Below are 13,767 nucleotides of genomic sequence, written 5' to 3' on the forward strand. Positions count from 1 at the left end.
TTTCATAACCAGCAATGTATATTATATGTCATTTATATGTCATGAATAAGTGATAATTGTGTTTTAATTATGTTTGATTTTTTGGTTGCATGTGACCTTTAAACAGATATTGTTTGGGCCAATCCAGATGGAAACTAAAAAAAGGTTTGTAAATATATTTTCACGTTTTGAAACTCCGAAAATATAGCCTGTCCCTTTTATTAATGAGAATATTTCCTGCTGCAGTTATAGCTTATGTAAAAACCTGTGAAATATAGTTCTATGGGAAGTAGTACTGAGACAATGGCTCCCTGGACGTAAGCTCCACAGGCAAATATGGCGGAGCCTATTATTCTGCAACCACAAACCCACAAACCATGGCATTCCATTTAATTAACATTGAAATATTCACCCGTTTCTTTTATATTGCATATATTGCACACATTGTGAAGAGGAAACCGGTTTCTCCACTGTATGACGCACCAATGGAAGGAGTTTGAATGCATTAATTATTTGGCTAATCCAGGATTAATGTCAGAAGTAATGTTTAAATCCATACAAGATGACTCTGGTAGCTCGGAAACATATGAAATGAACACCCTTTAATATTTAATTTTTAGGATCGTTTTCGATTAAATGGCACTTTGGGAATGGTCTGGCTGCGTATTAAATCTAAATGGCTGTTTTAAAATGGAAGTTGATTTGCAGGTTTCACTGAACATTCTTCAGCGCAATACAGTCCACGTCGTCTGAGTGTTACAGTTGCTGATTCGACGAGGTGGGTTTAACGTGGATTTGTGAAATAAATGTATTTAATAACACTTCCCTATCTTGTATGAAAGTCAGAAGCATCGTAGGAACTAGATGTTTACCCCTTTGACGTACAAAGGTTCAGTGCTGGTAGACCATGGGCCATGCTCAACTAAAACCTTGGGTTCGAACCCCTGACAATCTCTGCGCAGTGAAGCAGAAGCATGATAAGAAGATAATGTTTGTCTCCATCATCGGTTCCATGCTACCATACGCACCTCCAACATCCATACTCTTGTGAGTGAGTGAGTGAGTTAAAATTTAAAGTCAATAGGCAATATTTCAGCCATATCGTGACTATCTTGTGAGTGACCAGGTTTTAGCAATATTGCAGCTGAAACCACTAGGCTACCCATCAACCCCATAAAACTGTGGCTTATGTTGAGATGATGGAAGGTGCCTTGGATACAGGACATCGGTATTACCGTGTACAATGGAATTACCACTTAAGAACATAAAGAGAGGCGGTTCTCTTGAATTCACAAGCATGTAATTTATGACACAAAGAGAACCAGCAAAACTCATCGAAGAATTTTTAAAATCCTTTGAAATTAGTTAAACGGTGAAAACACTAATTTGAATATTGATTAAGGACACTTACCACTTAAAACGACTTTTGAGCTGAGATTTCCTTGTACGACGCCATCTCGAGGTTTCACGTTACACTCGTATTGTCCACTGTCAGCCAGAGCTGGATAAGAAACATATATACCGTTAACGGGCCTGACATTTTCTCTCTTGCTATGCCACGTACATTCACACTTGAGATACTACGTCAGTACTCAACAGTTACATAAATGAATTCTGATAACTGTTTTATATTGAACTTAAAGGGAATCAGTAGTGCCATTATCTGAAAAATTCCCACTGCGGTTCTTGATTACCGTAGGGGCGGTGGAGTAGCCCAGTGGTTAAAGCGTTCGCTCGTCACGCCGAAGACCCGGTTTCGATTCCCCACATGGGTACAATGTGTTAAGCCAATTTCTGGTGTCCCCCGCCGTGATATTGCTGGAATATTGCTAAACGCGGCGTAAAACCATACTCACTCACTCTTGATTAACGTGGCCTTGCGTGTGTTTGTACACTAATAGTTCATTCCATAGACTTGCTTTTCTAAGTGTCCTGATGACACAGACCCGTGAAGGTCTTTGTTAGAACATTGATCTTCAGTAACCCATGCTTGTCGTAAGAGGCGACTAACAGGATCGGGTGGTCAGGCTCGCTGACTTGGTTGACACATGTCATCGGTTCCCAGTTGTGCAGACCGATGCTCATGCTGTTGATCACTGGATTGACTTGTCCAGACTGGATTATTTACAGACTGCCGCCATATAGCTGGAATATTGCTGAGTGCGGCGTAAAACAAAACTCACTCACTCACTCACCTGATGACACATGAGTGAGCGAGTAGTGTTTAATGCCGCTTTGAACAGTATTTCAATTATATCACGTCATATAGGATCACAGAATCATGACACTTGCAAGGGACGCAACTTCTAAATCAGATATCATATTAGAGAATATTAGACAATTTTAGACACAGATTCAACTTTCAAGAAGTAAGGCAGTGAATTCGTGACGCCGTTTTGAACAATTATTTCAGTCATCTTGATGTTTACCTGGAAACATAATGTCGGCTAATCTAGGATTCGAATCCCAAAAGAAGTGGCACTTCATTTAGCTATTTAATGACACCAGCTCTGTTGCAGTGCGTTTCTAGAGTTCATGTGAGGGAATATGGTTGTACATGTACTTACAGGCATTGCGTATTCTTAACGTTGTGTTTCTAGCTTCCAACATGATTCTTCCTGACAGGTCAGGCAGCTGACTCAGTGACGTCATGTTCTTCGTCCACAACACGTCGACGTCATGATTTGCCGGGTCACACAGCAGCGTGATACTCCCTCCAGGGTCCCTGATCACGTGACTTCCTGTTTGAACTGAAGAGGAAGTGAAGAATATCTAATTTAAGAATTAACACCTCAACAGTTAGTGAGTGAGGTTAGTTTACGCCGCATGTTGCAGTATCCCGGAAGTATCAGGGATTCTGACATTGTTGAATCGAACCAGAACCTTCGGCATGTCGAGCGAACACTCTACCAGCTGTGCTACCCAAACGTCCCCTGCCTTAACATGCCAAGTTCAAAATGCAGTAGAAGTGAAGAACATACACTTTTGAAAAATCGAAATCTCTAAAAGTCACTTATTGAGAATGATTTTACGCCGCTCTTGCATTATACCAGCAATGTTACGGCGGGAATCGAACCCGGACTGTGTAAAAAGGTGGCAAAATAGTTAATGCATATCTAAGAAATTCTTCTGCATCTAAAGCTGATTTAGAAGATGAATATAACTTTTGTTGAAACGTCCGGCTTATATAGAACTTTGGGATAGATTTTTGCCTAACAATTTGCAAGTTGATATGATATCTTTTAGCAATATCCTTAAATGAAACAAAACTGAAGAAATTACCAATCTAGTTCGTTTTATCTATTATGCATACGAAATAAGAGTAAAGTTGGAAAACTAGAAAATAGTTATTGCAATTTTGAGAAATTGTTACATGTTTTCGTTCACGCCTTCAAACCTGTTTGAAATATGTTTATATTAATATGCATATGGGCCTGTGACCTTCAAATGTAATGAACATGTGAGGATGAAGTGAGCAAACATATCCAGTCCAGAAACTAAGTTATTTGATGTAATTTATACCCCTCATGTATTCTTAGAGCTACCGGTGTCGTAAGTCCCACTGTAATATATACTTACCAATATATAGAGCTTCGAGCTTCATAACTTCATTTTAAAACATACTTATTTTATATTCAAAGCTGTACTAGTGGCCTAAGTCCCACTGTAATATGTACTTACGAATATATCCTAGCGCTACTATTGTCTTTAAAAGTCAAGTAGTAAATAAATATATATTCATCTTTTATTCGTATTTTAATTCATATACGAGATACGCAGCCGTCTGATTCATGTTCCTTCGAAATGTATTTAAGTCTATTTAAATTGTACAGTATTATTCAACACGTTTCACTCCATCCATACATATTTGATATTACTGCATTCCATACTCGTTATATATCTCCTCCCTCAAGGTAAATACTCAATCGTAAACATTCATTACATTCTTTGATTAATGTAATATGGCAGTTATGTAAAACATATGAACATATTAAGGTACAAATTAATAACACGCCGCCGTCATATAGCGAGCACATTGCTGCCTCTGGTGGAAGCTAAGAAACCAGGAAGTAACTTTATGTACAGTAGATTAACATACACAGTTAAGGTTACATTGTTTCATAATAAGCAGTCTTCGACTTGAAATGGCTGCCTCCACATTTGCAGGACTGACTTATGTACCGAATGTATTCTCTTAACTTAGAATACTATAATAATTGAACGATACATCATAGTTTAGCAATTATATATCGTATACAGGTCCTTCTACAGTGAACAACTATTCTTCAGTATACATTGTATGATGAATAATAAAATATCGTTTTCGGGTGAATATTTTCAAAACAAATTTCAAATTAGGTAAATCATTACAAAAGGCATAAGCAAGCACAGACAGCTCAAATATAGCTTTAGTATTTTCAAAACGTCTTAAAACAGACCAGCTCAAATATGTGTTCCCGTTCTGCCTATGAGTGACATCAGATGTGTTATAGTGTAAGAGACATGTCAGCTTCTATTACAAGACGACAAGAGGCCAGAAAAGCTAAACGTCACTCCAGCGGCTGGGTATCAATAGAAGAGTGGCAAGAACGAGTTCAATATTTACACTCACCCCTCAAGACCTTCACCCTGACGTCTTTCCTCTCCAACCCCGATACGCATGCGTAGACTCCCGAGTCTCTTAGAAGCATGTTGTTCCTTGTGATGGTCAAGTTGGTGACCATCTGAATCTTGCCGTCCGAGTACGCGGCCGTCCTGAAAGTGTGCGTGGCGAAGTAGGGTTCTTCCACCGGGATATCACTCTTTGTCCACTTGATGTGGCCATTGTCCCCTTTGTATGTACAGTCCAGCTTCAGTCTGGAATGTTCCCGAATGTATAACGGTCTGTTGGGATCCACAGACAGACTGCCTTCTCCTGTAACCAGACAATAATACTGAGTTGAGTATTTCATGTACAACATGCATATTTCATTATTCTTTGTCCGCTGTCATCAAGGACGAAAAATGCAAGTTAATGTTTGTTTGTTTCTTCGCATACGATGTATCCAGAAAAATGGAGGTCAAAATATGAAACAGTTCAAAGGCCCACCCTGCCACTACCATCCTGCCACTACCATCACCCACACACTATGAGAGTCGTCACGATATGGCTGCAATATTGCCGATGTGACGTTAAATATTAACTCACTCACTCACTCACACACTATGAAAGCCCTGCAGCACGTTAGAAATTGGTTTCGGTTTGTTGGACTGTTGTTTTACGCCGCAATCAACAATATTCCAGCTATATGGTGGCGGTCTGTAAATAATCCAGACTGGACCAAACAATCCAGTGATTAAAAGCATGAGCATCGATCTACACACTTGGGATACGATAAAATGAGTCAACAAAGTCAGCGAGCCTGACCACCCGATCCCGTTAGTCACCTCTTACGACAAGCATGGGTTACTGAAGACCAATTCTAATCCGGATCTTCACGGGTTGAATGTTCATGGTATTTGTTACACGAGAGAAACAAGAGAAGGACGGGCTCAAATATTCCGAAAAAAAGAAACACTACCTATTCTTTGTTTACCCTTCTGAGTATTGTAAATGAAAGACACGATCATGGCGAATCCGATACGTAAATATAACGGCAGAGGATATTCAGCCTCGATTATCAGCCGAAACATATTCCATTGGGCAAAAACGGCAAATAAAGGAGAACAATTTATGAATGGATCGATAAAACTAAGCAATTCGCGAATTAGGTGCGTATGTCCTGTCCTAAAGGACCACTGGCAACTCACGCAATATTAGTTAAAAATTAAGTGTTCGTATGTTGACCGTCTCTGCACATCCTGCCAAACGGCGTCGGTCTGTAAACAGTCTTGACCGGCATGACAGCGCCTTTACTGATTTCGTTGAAACTAAAGTGTCATCAGACGGCCCATTGCACAGGACGACAACCCCGTGTGCAACTCCATGTGCAACCCCGTGTGCCTTATGCCAATGACCTAATGATGTTAAACGAGGAACCAACTTGCCACGAAAGTTCAGTAATCGCACGTTGACGAGAAGTAGAAGATAGCATGACTTTAATATTACCAGTCGAGCCTACTGTTGGAAATGGGATATACACGACTGCGTCATTCATATGTAATTAACATCAACGCTGGGTGATATATCGTTAATTATACACCACGGTTTGGTCATGATGGCAAAGAAGTGTTGATTACAGTGTACGTGTCCAATTGTGAGATATATCAAGGATCAACATTATACCAGAGGCCTAGACTAACCATTTTAAATTGAAAAGGGGCCCAAGTCAGAAGGAAATCTAGACTTGCCTCATCTAGGATTTTAGCATTGCAGGGAGTGCTAGGCAGAAGGGAAAATAATGGGGTTCAGGGGCTGTGTGATAAACTAGGGAAGCCTAGACTTGCTTCATCTAGGATTTTAGCATTGCAGGGAGTGCTAAGAAGAAGGGAAAATAATGGGGTTCAGGGGCTGTGTGATAAACAAGGGAAGTCTAGACTTGCTTCATCTAGGGTTTTAGCATTGCAGGGAGTGCTAGGCAGAAGGGAAAATAATGGGGTTCAGGGGCTGTGTGATAAACTAGGGAAGCCTAGACTTGCTTCATCTAGGGTTTTAGCATTGCAGGGAGTGCTAGGCAGAAGGGAAAATAATGGGGTTCAGGGGCTGTGTGATAAACTAGGGAAGTCTAGACTTACTTCATCTAGGGTTTTAGCATTGCAGGGAGTGCTAGGCAGAAGGGAAAATAATGGGGTTCAGGGACTGTGAGACAGGCTACCTAAATACCTTGGTTTCACAGTATAAGCAAGATTTCTCCCTTGGAATAAATATTTTCATGACAAGAAGGACAAGTAACTCTACTCATTGTTACACATTCTGGGTTGTTGTACTACAATAGAAACAAGATACAGAAGAAAGAGTCTAAGTCTGAATCAGCAGAAGCATGAACGCAAAAACACCACCTCCGATGTGTGTTGGTTACACCCAGGCAGCAGCAGGTGGTCTCTGATAGCCACGAGTGCCACACAAACAAACCAGTTGTTATGTTCTGCCCAGCTGGGGGAGGCAGTGAAGTGGGTCTGTCGAGGATATTGATCCCGCACTATCTGACTCACGTAGAAATCTATGGAAGCTCCATGTTGTGACAGAGTAAAGTTGGGAGTAGCGCATGTTTGTGTCATTACTGGGAACGCCGACAGTGACGTCCCGCCACTACTTCGATCATGGCTGCGTTATGTTTTAAGAAAGCCATTATTTGTGATTCAAAATACTGAGTGAGTGAACCGGATTTTGCGCCGGTTTAGGCAATATTAAAGCAATATCACGGCGGGTGACAACAGAAATAAGCTTCACACACTGTACCCGAAACCCTGACCTTCGTCGTGACAAGCGAACGCATTTACCACTGGGCTACCCGCCCGTTACGGGAAATAATGTCAGTAGAATTGTGTTACATTTATGTTTCCGTAAGAGGCACCATTGATATTTTCAGAACTACAGTTTAAATTACATCATAACCTGCTAATTGTCAGCAGTTATTACATATTGTGTACAACATGCAAGCCATTTTAGACAGGCAAATCACCATGTATTTAAGTCTGCATAGTTGGGTTTTAATGCAGCTTTGAACTGAAAAGTCACAAACCGGCTCAGGTAGTACTGAGTTGGTTGACGCCCTTAAGCCTGATTATGGTGCTGACTAGCATTCATACACAATCAGTGGGATTCAAACCCAGTATTGTAGGTTCCATAGGTTTTCCAAGAGACGCAACTCTGCATGGCAAACGGCGGAGCATTAAACGACTTGTCGCATAATTCCTGTTTCCGTGTAACTATGGTAATCAGGTTAGTAATCAATTGACCTGAATCAACATTGATATGAATGACAACTTGCTGGAACGTTGTCCCCCCTTTACACAGCCACATCAGCGTGTTACCTTGTGGCATCAGTCAAATCAAACGTTGACCATTAAACCAGATAACGAGGTGAACAAAACACGATTATATTTGAGTGCCACTGGACATTGGGAAAACGGCTTCATCCCAAAGATAACATAGGTAAACGAAATGTACATAAGGTTTAGAAAGTTGATATAATGGTATATATAGTCGTTGGCCGTACATGTATAAATGTGCGTTGACCAACAGTGAGTGAGTATTGTTTTACGCCGCGTTTAGCAATATTCCAGCAATATCACGGCGGGGGACACCAGAAATGGGCTTCACACATTGCACCAATGTAGGGAGTCGAACCCGGGTCTCCGGCGTGACGAACGAACGCTTAAACCACTAGGCTACCCACTGCCCCAGTTGATCAAGAAACACATGCTGTTATTGCAAATTGGTTCGTGGATATTTCTGCGATTTGTTCGTGTAATGTTAATTACAATATTGCCTTGTACGCCCACTGGAATCTGTTTTTGAAGATAATCGTGACTGGTTTTTCTCTGGCATTGACGTGATACACATTCTATAATACGCAACGAAGTGATGCTTTCCACGACCTGCAACGACAGACATATCTTCCCGATAAGCGACACTGACGACAAGAAGCTGCCGAATTAGACCTTGGTGGTTAACAAAGATGATAATAACATGGCTAATAACATCAACTCTGTCAATTTGTGATTCGTCTTTTCTGAACATGTAGGGACCAGTTCAAATGCTCAATGTTGAATAAAACCGTCATTCTGTAATTGTTGAATTCTTGTAATACTCAACAACATACTATCATAAAGAATGACAAACGTATTTTAGTACTATCCTACATGTTTGAAAGAACTTGAACAAAATTCTACAATATTTAGACAAGGAAAGACAAATGATTATTAAAAAGTTGAAAGTGTGGATAAAGAAATTGTGGTACAAACAGAATTGTGAAATAGGAAGGGATTTTTTTTCAGAAATACGGTAGGTTGACTTTGTCGAATGGAAAACGTGCATGGCCATGAACACCCCCCTCAAACCTTAAAGCACTGAGCTTTTTATCTGATATCGAACTTTTGAAACGGTCCTTTCCATTAATTTTCAAATTGTAGGTGCTATTTTCATATCTTCTAGAAGCTATGGATTGATATACAATAGCTTTTCCCTTGACATTTGAAAAACCAAGATTTCCTCCTTTCATATTTACCACAGTATAAATATATCTGGAATAGCATACTTCCATTTCCGTGTATCAAAGAGAATTCCATTTCCAATTCCTACTAATGTCTAGTGACAACCACAGTATCGACCGAATCCCATGTTCCTACTGAAATCACAAACTATGAGTCATAGCAGATGTTACAACAAACACTGTACAATTGTTCAATGGTAAAATAAACGTCAATAACAGCCAATACCAGAACCAACAATACATGCTATCTGCGGTAAAAGCGTACGATAAATAAGCCGTACTTGCCCACGAAGGTAACACGCACCCGTTGGACATATTGGAGTGTCTTTTATGAATAAGCAACACGAAACATGCTGATAAATCACGAAGAGTGTTAGTACAATGCTTGTCTGTGGAGAAGCAGCTCGTTGTATGATGAGCTCCTCCAGAACTACAATAGACGCTTGTCCTGGGGAACGTGCAGAGACATTTATACCGCTCGGTAATTCGATTGTTATGTTTTACTACGACATTCTGTCAACGATAACCGACCACGAAGGAATTGGACCTTCCAAATGCAATCTCGAGATCAGTATAATTTGACAAATTGAAACTGGGCGTGTTATAGGAGTTAAAAAAAATGGGCGTATCTCCATGTACAATCCAGGGCGTTTTAGTTCTCCTAAGGTGGGATCAAGATCAGGTTACACATGCTTTTTGCGTTATTTCCATCCCAGAACTAATTTAGCTATCGGTTCAGTAAAATGAGTTTTTTTTCATCTGAGGTTGTCAAAGATACGACAAATTAACCAACAACACCATAGCTAATGAATGTTTAAATAATGTGCCTTTACGTACATTTGCTAATCTTACTGAATATCTTCAAGAATCTAGGTTCTTAGAGATCGAGGCTGTGAATTATTAACACGAACGTATCAGAGATCAGGTCATGAACGGAATCATGACGTCAGAGATGTACTTGAAAAAAATAGTGTGAAATATTTATTCTTGAGTAACAATATCAATTTTGACTTATGATTAAACTTTATAAATGAAACATCAAGGTTATACTCGTCAGCGCAAGTGAGTTACAGGCCTAACGAAACTGCAGAACAAAAGGAACTATACAAATAGAATTTGACAAACAATGCAAACGTTATCTGAACGTCTGTAGGTTGAAACCCTCTAATCTTAAGGTCTAAACAACTGACTGACTGACTGAGTTTGGTTTTTACGCCGCTTTTAGCAATAATCCAGCAACATCACGGCGGGGGACACCAGAAATGGGCTTCACACATTGTGCCCATGTGGGCATTCGAACCCGGGTCTTCGGCGTGACGGGCCAACGCTTTAACCATTAGGCTACCCCACCGCCCCGTCTAAACAACAGCAATGGTACCCTATCAAATTCATCACCATGTAATAATTAATTTGTTGTTTTCGTATTGTCATTTTATCTTGTTTGTTGCATACTTGAAAACTTCAACGGATCCAGAATAATTGTGCAAGAGTAGTTACTCTATGTCCACAGTCTAGCCATATCACACCTGTGCTTCAGAGGTTGCACTGGCTACCTGTCCGTCAGAGAATTGCTTTTAAAGTTCTGTGCATCACCTATTAGTGTGTAACTGGTGCTGCTCCTGACTATCTCTGTGAACTACTCCAGCTGTACACACCAGCAAGATCTCTCAGATCTGCTTCACACAACCTCTTGTGTGTACCCAGTCAGAACCATCAGGTTTGGCCAAAGATCCTTTGTGTTCTATGCAGCCTCGGAATGGAACAGCCTTGCCCACACTCTTAGAACTGCACCATCATACTCAGCATTGAGATCATATCTGAGAAATTATATGTTTCAAAAAGCCTACCCTACATGTTGAAGTGTATCAAATGAACTTATTTTAATCCTTTGACACCAGAAATGGGCTTCACACATTGTACCCATGTGGGAATCGAACCCGGGTCTTCGGAGTGACGAGCCCTCACACCGGAACAAAAAGATCGCCCATAGAGATGGAGACAGCTAAATAAATCTGTTGGTCTGACCACCCGCCAGAATAGAGCACATAAACAAGGAGTTAACAGGTAAATTGTTAAAACGTTTATCTGGGAACATTTCTTGGAATAATTTCACTAAAAACTAGTTATGGGAGAAACCGGGATTCGAACCCACTGATGTGGTATCTTGGCGGTGAGGATGGAAGGAAGCTACCTTATTCAAATGGTGGTTGGAATAGACAGAGGTTTAATCTCCCGGCATGACGCAGCCGATGGCATGATTCCATGTTGGTTTAGAAAGGTTTTCGAATTATTCAGGTGCCGGGTTGGAAACTCTCGGATACTCAGGTATCGGTTAACAACATTTTCATTAGTTCATTCTGGGTATCACCGAGTCAAATAGAAACTGAAATAGAAACTGTGATGAATATCGAGAGTGAAAATACCAACGGAGAGTAAAAAAACTCAATCATATTGGCACAAAAGAGTTAATCAAACACACTCGAAATATGGCTCTCGGAATAGTCGGTTGATTGATTAATGAACACTCAGATTAGATTTCAATATCAACCGAAATGGCTTTCCAAAATATACTGAGCAAAAAATGAAAGGGATCATGAATACATTAGGGGATATTTTATGAAATTGTGATCAATCTTCCTCGCTGAAAGTCTACACCTAAATATTGATACTCCCTAACCTTTTGTTCAATATAGTTTGTATAGAATTCATGATCAAATGTAATGTGCTGTGCAAGAGCTACAACTGCACGTGCCAATCACTGACGCTGACGTAACGTCACAACATCGCCAGAGTTCCACATTACGCTGTTACCCTGTGATGCCTGATTGAACGTTTTCAACTCATACAAAACTCCCCACATGCTTCCGAAAGTCCAGGTGTACGTTTCACAACAACATTGTGCCACAGCTGTGCTTGATTGACATTTAGAGATCTGATAGCCTTGATTGAGATCAATTATTCTTTATTCTGCATATTTCGCCACATATCCCAGGGGCGGGAGGCTGATCATGGAACAGCTCGAGGTCACAGCCATCACATCAGACGAAGAACAGATCTAGAAATCACTGAGATAAAGACACAAAAACGAAGGACCTGAATCAAATATCAAAAACCAGGAAGCTCAGAGCTGTACAAAAATTCACCGTGGCTGATAAAAAGAAACCATGCTTTCGATTAAGTTTGAAACGATGCAGCCATGTAATATGACTGAAAGAAAGCTAGAATCCCGTAGGATTGATCTTATAATGTGCTTTTAGCTCGTCTTCGTTGGGGAATGCATCACCCTAAATTAGCTAGCTGAACATCTCCTCATTGAATGAGACTTAAAGAAATTCGTGAAAGTGTAAAAAAGACCTGGGATATGGGATTAGGGATGTATTTCGAAAATATTGACAAAAACATTTTCTAAAGAAAAAAACATGATTCATCTGAACAGAGATCTCGACGCAGAGGAAGCCGTGCTGCAACGCTGTCAAACAGGCCCCAAACACCATTGAATTACTAGACAAGCATTGGTGACATTATATCTAGTCTTTGGTCAGACACCGGAATATTTAAAAAACCAAAGACGGTTTATACAAGACAGCAAATCTCCTTGTAACGTTTATTAGCCCAGGCGGTACAGTTGAGGAAATAGTAGGGAGATGTAATGATGTTTGAAGTGTTCTGTGATGAAGAGGTGAGGAGTCAGCACCAACCCTCCCCGACCACCATGATGAGATCACAACCAACAGATTGTAAATCAATAGTTATTTCCTGTCGGCCCCTCTTCTCAATAGATGTTAGTATTCTTGTCAATCAGGGTTTTACGATCGATCCAGTCAAGTGACATTATACACTAACGTTGCAGGCCAAAAGATCTGTGAGTGATCTCTTTCATTTAACCCCGAGAAACCCGATTACAGAGTTATGATCATAAAGTAGCTTGGGTTCATTTTGACCAAGCAATGATGGAGGGCAATCTGGCGTAATCAACCCTTTCTTCAGGCAAATACTATAATCTATTTTTCTCCTGATAAAAGGTCTCACTGTTTGACGTTACGTCGCTCGTTTTCGTTTTGATGGTGGACGTGTAGCTGTAATAACTGAATGAGTGAGTCGTGTGTAATGTCTCTTGGAACAGTAATCCAATTATATTACGGCGTGTCTGTTTAATGTGGGAGGCTGATTGACTGACTGAGTTTGGTTTTACGCCGCTTTTAGCAATATTCCAGCAACATCACGGCAGGGAACACCCGAAATGGGCTTCACACATTGTACCCATGTGGGGATAATGTGGGAGGGAAACCCGAAGTAATGTAAGTCTTTGAAAAACAGGTGTGCTGGTGCTTACAAACCCAGAAACATAATCACGGCGAAACGGGATTCGAAACCAGAATGGTGAGGGCGAACTGCGGCACCGTGGACTACTGAGCCACCCGTACCCCTAATGTAGTTACAATCTATAACAGGATGTATATATGTCAAAGGCATCACCAGCCCATCATTTGTTAACAGCATCTTAATGTGTGTGCTGGCGATTAGGTGCCTGACTGTGTGGGTTCGAATCTTGGCTGGGACTCAACCAAACAAATGTATTTTACTGAGAATGTGTAATCCCAAATATCACATACGTAAGCATCATAAGGGTTTCAAGGCGGTGGGGCAGCCTAGA

At 40.6% G+C, this 13,767-nt stretch overlaps 1 protein-coding gene across 4 annotated transcripts in view; it reads right to left on the bottom strand.

Moving 5' to 3' along the window:
• Positions 1 to 13,767, bottom strand: part of LOC124259742 (hemicentin-2-like) — a 72,580-nt gene that overhangs the window by 16,053 nt on the left and 42,760 nt on the right. For all 4 annotated transcript variants that reach the window (XM_046693934.1, XM_046693936.1, XM_046693935.1 and 1 more), the window contains 3 exons: positions 4,592 to 4,894; positions 2,547 to 2,729; positions 1,391 to 1,480 (listed from right to left, as the gene is read on the bottom strand). In XM_046693934.1, coding sequence (XP_046549890.1) covers positions 1,391 to 1,480; positions 2,547 to 2,729; positions 4,592 to 4,894 — 576 coding nt within the window. The remainder of the gene's footprint in view (positions 1 to 1,390; positions 1,481 to 2,546; positions 2,730 to 4,591; positions 4,895 to 13,767) is intronic.

The sequence above is a fragment of the Haliotis rubra genome, unplaced genomic scaffold (genome assembly GCF_003918875.1).
Source record: "Haliotis rubra isolate DU_JTF1 unplaced genomic scaffold, ASM391887v1 Scf735, whole genome shotgun sequence".
Taxonomy (NCBI): Eukaryota; Metazoa; Mollusca; class Gastropoda; order Lepetellida; family Haliotidae; genus Haliotis; species Haliotis rubra.